Below are 19,626 nucleotides of genomic sequence, written 5' to 3'. Positions count from 1 at the left end.
GCATCCGATAACATATATTTTAGTAGGTATTTCCTTGAGTACTACAATACATTTCATTGTCATTTGATTTGGATGAAAGCTTAAGTTGTTCATTAATCATTTAAACTTCAAAACAATTATATTTATGACATTGATAAAATTATTATTTGATTTTTAAGAACTAAGATCAATTTGTAGAAATTGAACCAAATTTGATTAGATCTATGTTTAACAATTTTATGACAAATATGTTGATTTTTTTACGATAATTGTCACGACCCAACCCGGAACTTACAATTAATAAAAGACTGGCATAGACCGTCGGACGGTGAAAAAATAAATTTTTCTATATTTATTTTCTATAATTAATATTTAACAAATAAAAGAGCCTCTACAGAAAAGAGATTAAATTAAAGCTGTTATAAATTTATCTTAATTCAAGTTGTTCGCGTTTTCTATAAATATTTTCTCTTCTATCGCCCATCTTTTAATCAATTTATTAAATCTAAAATGTTTGTTTAAAACAACAGTGAGCTAACTAAAGATGGTGAATACACGTACTTTTAAATTACAATAATATAATAAAAAGAGCACAACATGCATACTAGTTAGAAATACAAAATCAATATTAAAATAGTAGATAATTTATTGTTTTAGATGCTATTTTTCATGATAGTTCATAACATTCAATGCGTTTTACCATATCATTAATATGTTTATATCATTTTATGGTTGTACAATCGTCACAAGAGTTGTGATGCCTCGTTTCGTCTCCCTGAGAGACTAAAAGAGAGGGAGAGGAAGTGAGCATGCAGGGACATGAAAGGGTACTTTTGTCCTTTAATGTGATGCGAATGGAGGCAGAGGCAAGATTGAGAGTGGGAGAGACTAAGGAGAAGTCGAGTGGTATCTTAATGGAGATTCGATTCCAATTGAAATCTTGAGGGCTTTGACAACTGACTACGACGTCGTCGAGCAGAGGATGTGTGACCCTAGGGCTCAACGAGGATGATGAAGCTGAAGGAAGAGGCATCAAGCGGCTCTGGTGCGAAAGAAGAGAGAAAGGAGCTCTTGTGGGTGCAGGTAAGAGCCTGATCTCTCGTGCAGTGGAGGAAGACGAGGTTTCTTGCTTGGATTAGGACTCTTAACCGAAATTTAAAGGTGAGTTTTTAATATTTTAATTAAAATTTTTAATAAAAATTATATATGTGTGTGTGTGTGTGTGTGTGTGTGTATATATATATGTTTGTTATTCAAATGTTAAATTTAAGCGCATTTGATTCAAGCTTTAAAAGTATCACTTTTGGATCGAGGAAAGATTGAAGACAACAAGAAAGCTTAGAGTTTTATTTCTAAAAGTATTTTGTATAAATTAATAATATTTTATATTAAATGCAATGATTAAATTTAAAGTTTAAGTTTTAAAATCTTAATTAAAATAATATAATTTATTAAATTTATATATATGTAATAATATAATTTATAATGATAATAATAGAATAAAAGATTTTATCGAAATATGAAAATAATTTTACTTTTATTTAAATTAGAGAAGACATTAATTGAATATTAACTAAAAATACAAATTATAAATGTTAAGTTAGTTATTGTTTTGATAATCAAATTAAAGTAACCTGAATACTTGAAATAAAGTTTTTTAATCAACAATTAAAATAACAATTAATTAGAATATTGATTAAACATAATTAATGATTTGTTTAAAATTTTATTCTTTATTATATTATAGGAAGCTGTATTGGAAATAAAGTTATGTGTGTTTGAAAATTTAAGATGTGATACGATTTTGAGGCGAGTACTCATATTTTCTTACTACAGTAATATTGTGCTTCTATTTATATTTATAAGATGTATTGTTATTGTTACATTTATAGAACTGCATACTTATGATTTATAGCTCTATTGAATTTTATTTATATTATTAGAGTAACATGTATACTAAATATTATTTAAATTATCATAAATATTGATTTGTATACAAGTATATTGATTGTTATGCAAATGAGAATGAAATGATTATTACTAGATTATATTTATTATAGTATTTTTGTATTTGCATGCTTGACTATAATTGAGTCACTCCTTACTAGCGGGAAAACACTAAGGTTTTCGTGCATATAAATGGAAAATGATATTGATTGAAGTGTCTTAACTAATACAAATTTTAGACGATGCTTCTGTGACAGTTGTACAGACATAAAATGATATAAATATGCTATTGAAATAGTAAAATACATGGAATAACATAAAACATCGTAAAGTTCTTATTTATAGACCATCAAATCTATTAAACTAATTTATTAAAACTTAGCTAACATGCATATTATTTTATTTTCCTTGTATTTTGTAGTTTATGAGTGTGCTTATTCACTGTTTTGGGCAGCTTACTATTGTTTTAAATTAACTATTCATGTGTAATTAATTGATTAAAAATGAGCAATAAAAGAGAAAATATTTATAGAAGTTATGGACAACTTGTAATGAGATAAATTTAATTTTACTGTTTTAATTTAATTTTTTTAGGAGTTCTTTCATTTAATAAATGTTAGTTATAGAAAATGAATATAGAATTTTTTTTCTCACCATTCGATCATTTGTAACTGCCTTAGTTAATTCCAAGCACCGGGGTCGAGTCGTGACAGGAGCATCGTCTAAAATTATGCCAATGAAGACACATCAATATCAAAAATGTTTTATTTACGTGCACATATATCTTAATGTTCCCCTAGTAATAACATAAATGGGTCAATCCATCATAGCCGAACATACACATGCATGTATATTATAAAAATTAATATCTAATAATAATTATTTCATTCTCATTTGAATAGTAGTTAATATATTTGTAAAACATTCAATATCTATGATAATTTAAACAATACTGAGTACACATATCATTCCGTATATGAAAAAAAATTCAATATAATCATAAATCACGAGTTTATAGTGAGTTCAATATAACTAGAGACCGTAACAATAAACGCATTTTGTGAAGAAGAAATAAAAATATTATTATATAATAAGAACATGAGTACTTGATGTTCAAAAAGTTGTGAGACAAGTGTCCAAACCCACAAGTATATGTGTCAATTAATATGTGGTTTTTTGAGTTCGCGTGTCAAACCCACGAGGAAATGTTTAAGATCGATTCAGAAAGGTGAATCTCTAGTTTACTGACCTATGAAACCTAGTTTGATGCGATCACAAATGCAAGAATAAAATTCTATAATTCTAAGCAAAGCAATAAGTAAATCAAACAGAAAGATCAAGAAACACTGAAAACACAAATTTGGAGTGTCCATTAGAGGGGAAGAGGCTCGTGCTTATGTGATTCAGCTGTAGTGTATTTTCATTATTTTTCTAGAATTTTTCTACATGATAGTTAACAATTAGGGTTAACAATTTTTCTTAACACATGCCTAGGTCAAAGGAAGAGTTGGAAACCATATTACAGTTAAGCGGTGCTTAGCCATGTAGTGTTTCTTGGGACTCTTCAATCTCCAGTCTAAGTTGCAAAACTTAATGACAATATGTCTATTTCACTAGGTTTTTGTGAATTAACTTTTTTTTTTCAACGAAGCAATGGGATCATGAATGGTTTTAACTTTCTAATCAGCTAGATCAGGATTGAATTAAGTTTAGAAAGCTAACCCAACAACTTGCATGCTTGATAAGCACGGAAAAACGTTATGAGGAAATCACATACATAAAAAAACCACAAAAACAACTATTTTTACATCACAGAAGCACAAAAACAATTTAGCTACGAAACATGCAAGAGAAAACCAAAAGCGAGCCATTGAAATCATTGAAAACTAACACATGAAAATAAAAACTTACAACTAGTTTTTCTTTGCGAACAAGTGGTGATCCTCATCGTAGACTGGATAGGCTCCTAGATTTATCTCTCACACCAGCCACAATCCGTCTCTCACAAACTCCCTCTCAAAAACACTAAGAAAACACAGAAATTCACCCTAAGGGCCTTCTCCCTCCATGAAGGAAGAGAGAAACCTCTAGGACACTCAAAGGAACTCTTTCTCCAAAAAAATCCAAGCCTTCAGTCTCCCAAAAATGCCTCCTTTTGATCCAAGACATGTCTTTATAGGTAGTCTTCCAAAGGTAAGAAATCTTCCCATAAGTGAAATTTGCATATTGAGCACGCACTCGTTCTCGGTGTAGGTGTGTGTCTAGAATGGGCCCGACATAGTTGTGTTGAGTAAGCTACGCGGATGCGTTATCTTCTAGTTGAGCGGGCGCTGGTGTGCTGGGTACTGGGTGTGGGTGCGCTAATCCTAGGCCAGGTTAAGGGCATTGGGCGCTGGACTTTCGGCGCGGGAGCGCTGGGATTTGAATCTAATGCGCCCTGCTGATGACACGGGTATTTCACCCGCTCTGTCTCTCAACTTTGCTGAAGGCAGTCTTGACGTAGGTGTGCGAGGGCAAGGTGCGGGTGAGCTTTGCTCTGGCATGTGCGGAGGACGTGCTCCATCTCTGGCATAGATGCAACCGACTAGTTTTTCATCTTTTGGCTCCCAATTCATCTCATTTTCTCCCTTAAGTTGTTTAAACCTTGTAAACTACAAAACATGCAAAAAATATATTTTCCAAGTTTCATATATTCATAAAATATGCTATAGACATATGTTAACATGCAGTAAAACTTGCGCATATTTTATTCATATCAAAATCCTCCAAACTTACCTATTACTTGCCCTCAAGTTATCCCATCACTTTACTCTGATTCAGGAAAGTTATGCTTGGCTTATTTTAATGGAGTTCCCATGCTTTTTAACAATGTTAACTAAGAGTCAATCCAATTTTTGTGATTTCCATCTTTGATTAGAATCTTTGTAGATCTCTCATAATCTATACCTTAATTCATCACGTCTTTTTTAAGCATACAATTTTCTCAACTCACCTAATCACATGTGGCCATAATTTTGTTATTAATCCAAGATGATTTTAAGCAACTTAATTCTTGTTCAAACACTCGACTGTTATTCTTGAATTTTCTCTTGATTTATCGAACTCCCGACTCCCATTTAGAAAGTGCTTGAGTTACAAAAGTTAGGGAAGTGAACTAGAGGTCATAAGTTGATTTACTATCATGCGTAACCTCAAGCTTCCTCTCCCATGCATTATTCAATTATTTTTCTTTTTCAAGCGTACTTCTTTTTGGAGTATTTCTTTTCTTTTATTTTTCTTAAGCCCTCTTCCTTTTTTTTTTGCTTTTCCTAGAAAATTACTATAACTAGTTAAACAGGATTTTAAGAATTATGGATTTCAAGTTCTCCCTATTCTCATGTTTTAATTACCTCTTTAGTGTGAGTTCTTAGGATCATATAAATCAATTCAAAATCAAGTTTAGTCATATTGTTTGAATTAAGAATTAAGATTTAAAATCCCTAGATTAATTACTCGGCTTTATAGATACACTATTTCAATTGTTTTGAAAAATTCAGGCTAGGAAGAAAAGTGATTAAGGTCTAGTATTAGTTTATCATTGACAAGCTCAAATTCAAACTGGATGATGGATGTCAGATTATTATAAAGATTTTTACTTCCCATTATCTATTCGCAAAAATTACATAAAAATAATGCTTTATCATAAAATAGAATATGAGTAGAGTGTGGAATTCTTTTAGGCATGCACATGTGTGAATTTCCCTCTCCGAAACTTATTTTATATCCTACACTCACCACATGGTATTTGCAAGCGTAAAAAGAGGAAATTGTAATAGCAGGAAGTACTATCGCATGCATGTACAAGTAATTGTAAAGCATGTAAACTTGTCCCACAAGTCACAAAAACTTAATACATAAAAAGCATATTTATGTAAGCTCCTATGGCACAAGGGATGGTGAAGCTATTGCGGTCCTGCATTTTTTGGCACAACTTTTTCTGCAATATGACACTACAGTCAGTTAAGGCTACTTTCTCAAAATTCCCGAAGTTTCTTTATTTAGTCAAGACATCCTTCATGAATTTGGCATAACTGGACATCTATTCTAAGGCTTCTGCAAATGAGATGTTTATGGTATACTTGTTAAAAACCACTAGATAACTAAATAATTATGGTCCAATTTTTGTTTCTGCAGCCTCTGGGGAAAAGGTGATGGAAGTCTCTTAGGCTCCTCTTTAGGGATGAAACAAGTCTCTTTATTTCCTCATATGGGGTCTCATTCTCCCTTCCTAATTCAGGATCCAACTCAATGGGGCTTTTCTCCCTCCTAGTGCTGCCTTCCAAGTTTCCATTCCTTAATTTCACCTCCTGCACTTGCTCCTTCCTTTCTCCTTAGGGTTCACTTTCGTGTAACTGAGGAACGTGTCTGGGGGCTTATCCTTCAATGAATTTGCCAGCTACCGTAATTGATTTTCTATGTTCCTAATGGCTACATCTTGGTTCTCTATTTGGTTCCCTACTTTTAAAACTAGCTCCTCCAAGGGTTACTTCTTCTCCTTAGGGTATGCATTGGATGGGAATCATGGTGGGTAAGGGTGCTTCGAGGTATTGCTGTCTTGAGTGTTCCAATTGTCTACAGGGTTGACTTGAGGGTTCCCCACTATTGATTTCCTACCACTTGGTGGTTGTTGTTCTATTAAAAATTGGGATGGTTCTTCCAACCTGGGTTATAGGTGTTGGAATAGGTGTTATTCATCTTGTGTATGGAGTTCAAGGCCTCTGAGGCAGCGACGCTAGGATCTTTTATTGATCCATAAGTTATCTCCTCACTTGATAAGGTTTCTGACACTGAATTTATCCCAAAGGTATCTAGAAATTGTTGCTACTTGGGACGCTAGGATAGTCAGAACATTAGATTCATCACACTAGTCACCTTTTTTGGGTTAACTCACTCCGAGGGCCATTGGAAACTATTGTTAGGCATTTCTTTAATCAAGTCATAGCCATTCTCAAAGGGTTTGGGCGTCAAGGATCCCCCAACTACAGTGTCTATAGTGAACTTTAATAAACCCACCAACTCATTGTTAAAAGTCTGGATTATCAGCCAGTCGAGCAAGACATGATGTGGGCACCTCCTAAGCAACTCCTTAAATCTCTCTTAGGCCTCATAAATTGACTTTTCCTTGTTGGCATCACTTTTTGACGTCACATGTGTAGGATGTTCACACGAACGTTTCAGGACCGTGCTTCACGCATGTAATTCCGTGTAGCTCAAGACATTATTTGAGACCCTCTGACATGTATTGAAGGGCACACAACCAAGATTGCTCTGTTTTGGACAGCTTCGGCCGAAGGAAAGATTTCAGTCGAGCTTAAATTGTTCTATCTTCGACGAATCTGTGCGAACAAAATCGGACCGCAAAACAGTCTGTGCGAGCTCATCCAGAACTTTGATTTACCTAAGAAGGACACCTATATTGTTGGAGTTTTGTGCACAAAAATCGTTTGTCTCGACACGCGGGAATCGAGCCCAAATTAGCTCGATTATCGGCAAATTCGTTCAATGACCTCGGATCACGAAACAGACCACGCGAGTGTGTCTAAAACTTCAAATTTATTTAAAGAGGACACCCATATTGTTGGGATTTCATACACAAATGAACAATATATAAATCGATGCATGTAAATTAAAAGAGGTTTAAGATAAAAAAAAATATGTTAAAAAGGGATTAAATATATCATATCACATCCGAGCCGTCTAAGTCTCTTTAATTATTCTAGAAAGACAAAAAAATATTTTTTTCAAAATCATGATCTCTGTCCAAAAAATTTTGGAAAGAATAATAAAAAAAAGAATAATTTTATTGGCTTTTGGCTTCTTCCTCACAGAGCTCACTCCTCCCTCCTTTAGCTTAAAAAATGGTGGACCAACTTCTCTTTCAAAAATAAAAATATATAATAAAAAAGAAAAAAAAGCTCTTATCACTTTAGACCATCTACTCTTTGGCTCTCCAACCAAAAAATCCCATCTTTTCTTCTTTTTCATGAGACTCAAGAGCAATAAACAAAAATAAGATGAAAAAATGATAAAAAAGGAGGAGAAAATAAAATAAAAGTAGGAAAAGGCTTCTCTCTCATCCCTAACAACTCTTCCATAACCCATGCCTGCTCTTATTTTTTTTGGCTATATGTGGCTCTCTCTTGGATAAGGGCGGCCATTTTTTTTGGCTTGGGGAAAAGAAAATAACAGAAACTTTTTTTTTTCTGAAAGGAGAGAGCTTGGAGTTTGGCGCTTTTCTTCCACCTACTTGAGAGAGATTTTGGGAGAGTTTTTTGGTTCCTTCATCCTTATCTACATCTTCTTCCTCTTCCACTTTGGTCTTTTTAATTGGAATATAAACAAACAAATTTAAAAAGAGGATATTTGTTATGTCCATACCATGCAAAACATTTTAAACCCACCCAAAGGCCATGTAGAAAATTAAAGTGCTGGTTTTAAATAGTTATAATATTTTAATTTTAAACTTTGATTCATCTCAATCTTTTATTATTAGAATTTTTATAGAAAAATTATATTTTATGGTCCTTAAAGAGCCTAGGTTATATATTCGATGAGCATCCCAGACAAACCAACAACCATAGAAAGAGGAAAGTCAGCACACAACATAAAATAAACCAAGCCAAAATGAATATAATAATAATAAGCAGGGGTCGGTTGCTGCTGGGTCGGCAATATATTTAAAAAAAAGCAAACAGGCGACAGACTCCACATATACATGCTTGATCCTAATATTATACTTCAAATATAAAATCAGAATTAAAGTATAGACATGAGCAACTGCTTCAGTGCGTCAAGTGCCTCGAAACTTGTGCTCGTACTTTATTTCTGATACAGACTTGAACTTACGGACTATAAAAAGAGTACATATGCAAAATTAAGAAAGAAGGTCGACCTGCAAAATAGAATTAGTACGGGCTATTTCATGCAACGCGAAATAGGCATGTCCGATGAGAGGAGAGCTTAATAGTACCTGCAGAAAAGACGTTAGTTTAAATCATTAATACTCCTCCCTGTTAGCCATGACACCCTACAGAAGACCCCCTAAATATACTAGTGTGCAAGTCCAAACTTGGTAAACACACAAAACAATACAAAAGTTCTTGGCTAGGCACAAACCATCAATAATAGTCGGTGCATATGAAAATCCTAACTACACCCTAGCTCTAGTCTAGCAAGCATGTAACAACAAGTTGTCCTAGTCGCAACACTTAAGTGTGTGCAAAGTGTGAGTAAAGGCTAATATATGATTTTGACGAGGTTGCCGACACCGGCTCTGTCTTAAAGATTCAATAGATCTAATAAGCGTCACTTGGGGATGACATTTTAAAGAGATGACCCGACAAATGGTCTAACTCATATAATTTTAAAATTGGGTGAATAATATATAATAGAAAATAATAATTTTTTATTTTATTTTTAAATAATTTAATTGACTAGAAGGCTACAAAAATTTATAATCAATTAAAATTATTTATTAAAGAGAGAATAAAAATATATGAAATTCTATTTAAATGAATATTTTAATATAAATAATGAGATTTAAATCTCATCCCTATCATTAGCATCCTACGGTGGCTTGACTAGGGATGTTAAAACGACTTGTTGTTCCTGAATAACTTATGTTCGGCTCTCTAAGCAAACTAGTCGAACACAAGCAAATTTTTTGTGCTCGATATATTAACTAGCCGATCATGAAGAACAATATTTTTTAACAAGCTAAGCCAGGCTCTCTCAAGCTCGACTCATTTACACCCTTACTAAAATGTTCAACCACATCTTGGCATTGTTCCTCAAAGTGAAAGGGAAAAACCTTAATTTAATGGTATCACTTGGGAAATCATTATACCTAAATGTGACATATAGTTCTAGAAACTTTGCTAAGTGAAGGTTTGGGTCTTCTGTGGGTAACCCCTCAAACTGATTGATTTGTATCATTTGAAGTATGGCAAGTATAAGTTCAAAGGCATTGCCATCTACAATAGAGTGGTTAATGCTCATATGAATCTCATCTACAAACATGTTGACATACTCCCTAAGTGGCTTTATGGTGTGATCTTGAGGGTTAGTCATCTCTAATGGTGTCTCAAGTAGTGATTGTGCTCTTCTAAGTCGTCTAAATGTTTGCTCGTTTGAAGGCTCAAAGGATACTAAATCGACGAGTGTAGTCGTATGCATACACTACAGATGAGTGAACTAGTGATCTTTGTCTAAGGCCAGACACAACAAGCATACAAAACACTCACCCACACCACATGTCTTTAAACAAACAAAAACCTCTTTTTGTTATCTTATTGGCTTTTTGACTGTTTTCTTTTTTTTAACTTCTGTAATAAACAATGGCAAATTAACAATGAAATGTAATATAACAAAATTCAAAGCAAAATAGGGACAACAAATATAAAATATCAAACATAGATTTTTAGTTGTTCAACTACAATTCACCTAAAGTCGGAATATTTCTGAACTTCTTTCCCCAACAATAGCATCAAAAGCTTGATGGCCAAAAAGTTGTTGTGAGGCAAGTGGCCAGACACACAAGTATATGTGTCAAGTAAAATGTGAATCCGCGTGTCCGCGTGTCGACCTCAAGAAGAATATTGATTCAGATAGGTGAATCTCTAGTTTACTAAACTATGAAACCTAGTTTGATGCGATCACAAATGCAAGAATAAAAGCCTAAGCAACAATAAGTAAAACAAATAGCAAGATCAAGAAACATTGGAAACATGTAGTTGGGGTGTCCTTCATGGGGAAGAGACTCGTGCTTCTGTGACTATCGTGGTTTTCTTAGGAATTTACCTACATGATAGTTGTCAACTAGTGATAACAATTCCTTTTAGCCTATTCCTAGGTCATAAGAAGAGCCGGAAATCATATTACAATTAAACGAGGTTTAACCATACAGTGTTTTCCGGGACTCTTTAGATCCCATATATGGGTTGTAAACCCCTAATGACAATATGTTTATTTCACTACGTTTTTATGAGTTAACTTATTCATTTCACTAGGCAACAATCAGAAGTCCTAGATCATGAATATTTTTAACTTCCTAATGGGTCATATCAGGAGTAAACTAAGTTCAGAGTTTAACCCAACAACTTGCATGCATGATAAACACGAGAAAATATTATGAGGAAATCACATGCAAGAAAAATCCCAAAAAATCACTATCCTTATATCACAGGAGCATTAAGAGAATTTAGCTACAAGAAATATGAGAGAAAAACCAAAAGTGAGTTGTTGAAATTATTGAAAACCAACACATATATGAAAGTAAAAACATATAACCAATTTTTCTCTCCACACGAGCAACAATCCTCGTCGCACAATAGATATTCTCCTAGATTTATCTATCACACTAGCCACAATCTCTCTCACAAACTTCCTCTCGAAAACATTAAGAAAACACAACAAACCACCTTAAGGGACTTCTTCCTCCAAGAAGGAAGAGTGAAACCTCGAGGGCACTCAATGGAACTTTCTCCTCAAGAAAACCTAACCTCCAGTCGTCCAAAGATGCATCCTCTCGATCAAATACATGTATTTATAAGCAGGGCTCTACTAAAGGCAAGACTTCTTCCCATAATTGAAATTTGTGTACTGGGCAGGCCGACACCCATTCCCGATGAGGATGCATTTTGTCTGGAATGAGTCCGGTGCGGGTCCGCCGGTTAGGCGGCGCGAGTGCACTATTGTCTGGTAGAGCGGTTGCGGGTGCGCTAATCCTAAGTCAGGTTTTGGGCAAGGGGTGTTTGGCATTTGGTACAGGGGCGTTGGGATCTGGTGTGGCTGCGCCCTACTCACAGCATGGGTATTCGCTAGCTCTGTCTCTCGTGTGTGCGCTCTGCTATGGCGTGTAGGTGATGACACTCTCCATCTCTGATGCGAGTGTGCTTGACAGTTTTTTTGTCTTTTGGCTCTCAATTCACTACTTTTTTCCCCCAAGTGGCTTAAATCCGGACATGCTATGCTATCTAGTATCTTTTTTATTCTCATTGACCACTTCTCTGCTTCAGTTTCCTTGAGCAAAGGTAAATGTAGATCTTGAAATATCTTTAAATACTTATTCACATCAACTGTCTCATGTCTACCAAACTATGGTATGAACTCCTAAATCAACTGAGTCATGGTTGTCAACATTCGTATTCGCATTTGTAGCGGTGGTACTTCTATATTTTCTACCACATTCCTCTTCCTAAATCTCGGGTGCATCCTTTTGTCTGAATTAAAATAATTACTTAATTAGTGTTACCTTAAAATTTTAATTTATTATTGTAAAATCTCGGGTGCATCCTTTTGTCTGAATTAAAATAATTACTTAATTAATGTTACCTTAAAATTTTAATTTATTATTGTAAAATTTTCTTATAATTATTCTATTAGCTCTTTCATTACGATTGTATTAAATAATTTGAAATATTTTTCTCTCACCACTTTTATCCCTACCCGACTCTGGACTTGCAAGTAGCCGCGACGGATATAGTCGGTGGAATAGTGAAAAATTAAAATTTTCTCTATTCATTTTCTATACTAATATTTAACAAACAAAAAAGTCAATATATAAAAAAAATTAAATTAAAGCAGTTCTAAGTTTACCTTAGGTCAAGTTATCAGTGTCTTCTATAAATATTTAATTTTCTATTGCTTATCTTTTAATCAATTAATTAAATCTAAAATGTTAGTTTAAAACAATAATGAGTTAACTAAAGCAGTCAATACTCACATTCCTAAATTACAATAAGGTAACAAAAAGAGAATGATATGTATGCTAGTCAGAGATATTATAAATTAATATAAAAACAGTAGACATTTACTTTTTCAAATAAGACTTTTCACGATAGTTTATAACATTCAATGTGTTTTAACATATCAATAACATATTTTTATCGTTTTATATTGTACAACAGTCACAGGAGCACTATATAAAATTATGTCAATTAATATACGTCAATATCAATAATTTTTTTGTTTACGTGCACAGGTATCTTAGCGTTTCCCTGGTACTAGGTACATATAATGTATATTCATATATGTACATATAATGGAAATGAGACCAAACCTGACCTCCCTGTTCTATGGTAACCTTCTGAAGCTGATTTGAATTAACAACATTTTCTGGGTTGGTGTCGGAGAGTTCCTTAAGCAATATGTACTAAATGCCAAACTTCAAATCTAAAAACATTCAGCTACTTACCTGTATAATAGTTTTTATAGTATAAGCAAACTAACTTTGGTTAGGGTTTGCTTTTGCACTAGGCTGTGCTATTATTCTAGTTAACTTTTTGACTATATGCAGAAACGCAAGCATATTCATGGTGAACTCGAGAAAATACAAGGAGTTCCGATATACGAAAAAGATTCAGAGGCTGCAGAAGTTGCTAAGGACGAAGCACTGAAGGAGTTGGACAGTATCAACAGCCTTGTAGAGTTACTTAAGCTGAACCTAGAGAGAGCACAAATTAACAAGGTCCAAGCCAAGCAGAATGCACAACTCGCTCAGCTTCAAGCCAAAGAGATCAAAGATGGTATTGCCGATGCGGCAAGCATTGCATCGGTATCAAAACTTGAGGTTGCTGAAGCTTGGTATGAAGCAGCAGTTGCAGAACTGAACTCTGAATTAATAGAACTTCAAGAACAAAGCACTTTTCTAGTTGGTCAAAGTGAAATTGTGATGAGAAGATCTGAGGAGGCTATTTCTGCTTCCAAGGAGATCGAGAAGGAAGTGGAGGGCTTAACCCGAGACCTCATCACCGCAAAAGAATCACTTGAATCCGCCCATGCTGCACATCTTGAGGCTGAAGAGCATCGCTTGAGTGCAGCTCTGGCTAGAGATAAAGATTGCCTTTACTGGGATAAGGAACTACAGAAAGCTCAAGAAGGGCTGCACATGCTTAATGAACAATTTTTGCAGGTGAAGGATGTCAAGACAAAATTAATAGGAGCATCCAGTTTGTTGGCTGAACTCAAAAAAGAATTGGCTGCATATATGGAATCCCAACTGAAAGAACAGTCAGCGAGTCTTGAAGAAGACGAGTCCGAAGATGATCTGGATTTGGCTTCTAAGAAAAAGGAGCTTGACAAGGTTAAGACTAATGTTGAGATGGCAAGAAATGAAGTCAGCATACTAAGAGTAGCTGAATCCTCACTCAAGTCTAAGCTTGAAAGCGAGAAAGCGGAGCTTGTCTCATTGAGACAGAGGGAAGAAATGGGTTTGATAGCTGTTTCCTCACTTGAAGCTGAGATTGAAAGGACAATAGAAGAAATCGAACAAGTCGTTGCGAAGGAGAAGATAGCGCGGGAGAAGGTGGTGGAGCTTCCGAAATTGCTTCAGCGAGCGGCTCTTGAAGCAGAAAAATCAAAGTCATCAACTAAGATGGCACGAGAAGAGCAAAGGAGGTTAATTGAAGAAGTAGAGCAAGTTAGATCCACTTTAAGCATATCAAAGTTTAGGCTGACAGCAACTTTAAAGGAAATTGAAGCTTCTGCAGCATCAGAAAGGCTGGCACTTGCAGCTGTTAAAGCTCTAGAGGATAGTGAGGCTGCTGCCGCTATGGGAGAGTCTTCTCTGGGAGTGCCCCTTCCTCTTGAGGAGTACTACACCCTGAGCAAGAAGGCCCACGAAGCTGAGGAGTCTGCTAATGAGAGGATCATTGCTGTAGCAGCCGAAATTGAGGCGGCCAAGGTATCTGAGTTGAATAGTTTGCAGAGATTGAAATATGCATACCAGGAGTTGGATAGAAGGAAGGAAGAATTGAGGGATGCTGCTGAAAAGGCTAACAAAGCTAAAGAAGGTAAACTTTGGGCTGAGCAGGGGTTGAGAAAGTGGAGGGCTGAGCATGAGCAGCAGAGGAGAGCAAGCAGAGGTGGCCAAAGTGCTTTGAATCCTCCAATGTCTCCGGCAAAAAAAACTGATGATAGTTTTGTGACAAAAACTGAGAGCACAGCAGCTGTTTCTGTTGCAGCTAATGTTATTCATCTTTCCCCAGGGCCAAAGGTTCACATATCAGGTGATAAAATAGAGCATGCTGTCCCAGATTTCAAGCCAAGGAAGAAGTCTTTTATTCCTCACATGGTTATGTTCATAGCCAGGAAAAAGGCACAATCAAGGAAGTAGTTATCTGGCTTGGTGGAAAGTGCCTATTTTGTATTCATTATGCCTAGAGTATCCATTATTGCTCATGCCCAAAAGGTGGATACAAGTACAAGCTTGACTTGCTTATTTGTAGAAGCTTTGCTGAATAATTGGAGCGTATATTTGTAATCAATTTGTGAAGGTTGGAGTTTCAATTTGTAAAGGGATTTGTTTGAATAACACTGCCAGTTAAAAGAGAAAAGACTGAAATTTTTAGTAATGTGGTTGGTTCAAATTTGATGTCAATTTTGGGCATTTCACAGAGAGAGAAAGAGAGAGAGAGGATTGAGTAAGCCAGATGTTACCTTCTGTAAGTATAAATAATGTTAAAAGGTGTGTTGCAGCTAGGGGGGTGTATAGATTTACTCAAAACGGAGGAAGATGCACAGTGAAGTAATCTGTGAGATGAAGGCCCCGTTTGGGGCAGTTTCATTGGAGCGTTTGCATTTTGAAAATACAACCGAGGCGTTTGTCTCGTGTGTTCGCTCTGCTTATCCGAATAAGTCGTTCAGGTTTTCTTAATAAACGCGGTCGCAGGCTCGACCCTGCGGTCCACGTTCTTACCCCCTTTTATTACCCGCATGCCCTCCGTTCCTCGCTTGACCCCCATTCTGCCCTTGGTGACTCCTCGCTCGTCTCTCTCCCTTGAATGCTCCTATATTGCGATTAATGGTGTCTTGCACCTCTTCCTTCTCCCTCCGACCTCTGGTTATTATGCTCTGTAAATAATTTTCGATGGAATGTCTTTCTATATTCTATTTGTGGTGATTTTTCGATGGAATGATATTTTGTATGCAGTTTCCCGATGGAATGGCTTTCTTTATGCTATTTTTTTTATTTTTGGATGTTATTTGGAGAATGGGTGAAAGTGTGTGTTTCATTTGACGATAGCAAGACTTCAGATACTCATTTGCAGAGGGTGATCATTCGTAGATAGTAAGTTTTCGAGTGCCTTGTATTTCATTGCCTCAAATGAAAAATATTGGATGAGATTTCATCAATTCCTTTGATGTTTGTGTGACAATTTGAAAATTGGATGTAAAGAGTGCTTGGTTTGTTCATAGCATTCTTTCAGGTGGCCTTTTTGTAGTTGCATCTATTCAATAATGCGTTATTTTTACTTTTATGCTTCAACTATAAATTGAAAAATGGATGAAAGTGGATGCTTCATTTGTAGATGGCACTGTTTCGAGTGGTCTGTATGTAATTGCATTGAATTAAACATGAAGGGAGATGCTTCTTTGAGGTGTGGGTTGTGGGCTATGGTTGGGTGAAGTGTGTGGTGGTTATGGGTGGGTGGGTGTGTGTGTTGTGTGGGGCTGTGGTTAGCTGTTGTGTGTTGTGGTTGTGGGTGTGTGTGTGGTTGTGTGTAATGTAAATTGTGGTTGTGGGTGTATTTGTTGTGTTGGGCTATGGTTGGGTGCTTCGTTTATTGTGATTGTGGGTGTGTGTGTGGTTGTGTGTGATGTGGGTTGTGGTTGGATGTTGTGTGTTGTGGTTGTGGGTATGAGTATGGTGGTTGTGTGTGTGTTGTGTTGTGTTGTGGTTGGGTGCTCTGTGGGGTGTGGTTGTGGGTGTGTGTGACTGCGTGTGATGTGGATTGTGGTTGAGTGTTGTGTATTATGGTTGTGGGTATGTGTATGGTTGCTGTGGGTGTATGTGTGGTGTGGGTATTTATTTGCCTCAAATGAAATATGGGAAGGGATTGTGTTTTTTGTTCATTGATGTGACTTGTATTTAACTGCTTCAAATGAAATAGGGGAAGGAGTTGCGGTTCATTGTGGTTCATTGTGGTTGTGGGCATTATGAAGATTTTAGCCTAAAAGAGCCTCTTTATAATTTTATCCCGTTTAGAGCATTTGCAATAATTTTTCAATTTGAATCTCTTGAGGGTCTTTTGGAGCAACACTTTTGGTGTTTGTGGGTGTTGGGGGTGGGTGGTGGATGTGGTGGGGGTTGGGTGATGGTTGTGCTGGGGATTGGTGGTCGATGTGCTGGGGATTAATGGTGGATTTGCTGGGGGTGGGTGGTGGATGTGTTGGAGGTGGGGGGGGGGGGGGGTGCTGGGTGGGGGTGGTAGTGTTGGGGTTGGGTGGTGGATGTGTTTGGGGTGGGGTGTTGGTTGTGTTGGGGTAGAATGGTGGATGTGCTGGGGGTTGGGTGGTGGTTGTGTTGGGGTTGGTGGCTGTGCTGAGTTGGTGGCTTTGTTGGGGGTTGGGTGGTAGTTAATATATATTCTCTGGTTGATCTGAAATTTTAATGTTTTCTCTTTTGTTTATTAGTAAGGCAGTGGTTCAAACTAAAGAATTCAGTTCATCAGTCATGTGGGATAGGGAAGTCACACTCATATTTTGCGACCTGTGTATTAAGGAGGTTGAGCTAGGAAATAGACCCACCATCTATTTTAACAATGAAGGGTGACAAAATATTATGAAGAAGTTTAATGAAATGACAGGAAGGGAGTACAATAAGTTGCAATTCAAAAAAAAATGGGATCAGTTGAAAAAGGATTGAAAATTATAGAAGGAACTAAAATGGGGATCCACGGGCTTAGGTTGGGGTCCAATCAAATTGATTATTGATGCTTCAGAGGAATGGAGGACTAAAAAATTTGAGGTAATAACCAACCCACTGAAGACTCATTTTTCCTTACTTTATCCTACTAAGTTGTTTGAAGTAATAAACTTGTTTCTATGTTGCAGGTAGTGCCAACCGCCAAGAAATTCAAATTCAGTGGCATTGTCCCTGACTTGGAGGAAAAGTTGGACCTTATGTTCAGTGGGGCGGTTTCAATGAGCACTCATGCGTTCACCTCTGGTGAGCATTGGTTTACAAGCATACCGGAGGACATGGAGACCGAGCAAGTAAGTGCGTCCAGCGAACGCCCCAGCCTAAACCAAATAGCGTTGGAGTCCACGTGCAGGTCAATGCATCCTAGGGTGGAGAAAAGGAAAAAAAGAGCTACTTTCGTCAAAAGCCAAATAGTAAAACTGGTGGGTTCATGCACAATTTAGGCTGGTACTTCACATGAAACCTCCATATACGACTTTCTCTGAGTTACAGAGACATTTCACAAAATTTATGGGGAAAAGCCATTGTTTCTGAACTCCTTGAAGTTGCTGGAGGACCTGACCCATAGATAGATAATCATGAAGATGCTCCCCAGTTGTCGAGTCGACTATTTACGTTTATTTATGGACAATTGATTTTGTAAAGTTATTGTTTAATGGCTTTGTTTTTTTTTCAGTTTGTTTCATGGGATATTTGATTTGGATATTTTTCTTTCTAACACGAACAATTTATATGTTGCTCTGTATTTATTTTTTCTCATTATACTTTGTCTTCAGATTTTAGATATTCTTTTAACATTGTCCAATTGACACATATTACTTGAACAGAACAATTCTTTAGCATGGACTCACAACAAGGGACTCACAACAAGGGAGCCTGGATGGCCTGTTAGTCATCGTTACTTGGTGTTACATGTGAAATCCTGATAAAGACAACCAAGTTCCTCTTTTCTTTCTAATGCTGGGGTTTTTGAGATACTTCTAGATGGTCTATTAATCGTTGTTAGTTGGTGTCACATGTGAAATCCTGATAAAGACAACCAAATTCCTCTTTTCTTTTCAATGCTGGGGTTTTTGAGATACTTCTGGATGGCCTTTTTTTTAGTGATATGCATATGTAACAAGCTCGAGCTTGGTATGAAGTGAACTAAAGGGAACCAAGAACCTCTGTTTTATAAGGTCTGTCGTCTTCTTATTGTGACAGGTGCGGTAGGGTTGATGTACTTAGTTCTTTAAGATCTCAGGCCAACAAAAAACTATAATTCATTATTCCTTTTGTCAATTTATACTTGTGCTATGAATAAAGGATTGCCTTTTGAATCATTCAGGGAAGATGAGCTCTAGGATTTTAGGCACCTCCCAAAGATTGCTTTGCCACTGCTTACTTCAGACTTCCTTACTAACGTCACGTTAGGCACAGAGCTACGGGAGACAGTCCTACAGGTGCCCGTGAAGAATCACAAAGAAGTGTGACTTCTTCTAGTGGGCAGATAGTCTGAAAGATTTCATTGCAGACAATGATCGAGAATGAGTGGTATCCCTAGAGGGCGATGTAGCTCGTGACATACGCCATTTGCACTTTAAAACTAATATTATCATATTTTTAAATGTAATTTTAATATTTTTTTTTCCTTTTTTTAGCAATATTGAGACTCACTGTTAAATAAGGTGTGCGTCTTACTTTTTTGTACCATTTAAAAGTGGTTTTTTTCTTCTCAAGTATTAAATTTATTGCTATGACAGTTCTGCTGCAAACAACATTACTGCACAGAGACAAAATTATTATTTATCTAGAAACAGTTGCAAAGCAGTTTTTTCCAATAACACAAACCAAACAACCAACCAATTTATCCAGATCAGCTGCTACGCAACAGTTTATCTGCGGCAACAGCTTATTAATACATTGTAGCTGCCCCAAACAGACCCGAAGTGTGACTCAGAGAAAAGAACTAAGCAATG

The 19,626-nt window shown here is 36.3% G+C and overlaps 1 protein-coding gene across 2 annotated transcripts in view; it reads left to right on the top strand.

Moving 5' to 3' along the window:
* LOC110027424 (protein WEAK CHLOROPLAST MOVEMENT UNDER BLUE LIGHT 1-like) overlaps positions 1-16,025 on the top strand; it is a 30,504-nt gene extending 14,479 nt beyond the window's left edge. The window contains exon 3 of one of the 2 annotated variants that reach the window (XM_020728869.1): positions 13,262-16,025. In XM_020728869.1, the coding sequence (XP_020584528.1) occupies positions 13,262-15,079 (1,818 nt within the window). In that variant the 3' untranslated portion in view covers positions 15,080-16,025. The remainder of the gene's footprint in view (positions 1-13,261) is intronic. The other variant, XM_020728868.1, reaches the window with a different exon arrangement.
* The last annotated feature ends 3,601 nt before the right edge of the window (positions 16,026-19,626 follow it).

The sequence above is a fragment of the Phalaenopsis equestris genome, unplaced genomic scaffold (assembly GCF_001263595.1).
Source record: "Phalaenopsis equestris unplaced genomic scaffold, ASM126359v1 Scaffold000428, whole genome shotgun sequence".
Taxonomy (NCBI): Eukaryota; Viridiplantae; Streptophyta; class Magnoliopsida; order Asparagales; family Orchidaceae; genus Phalaenopsis; species Phalaenopsis equestris.
The sequence above is the reverse complement of the archived record's forward strand: the minus strand, read 5'-3'. Positions and strand labels throughout refer to the sequence as shown.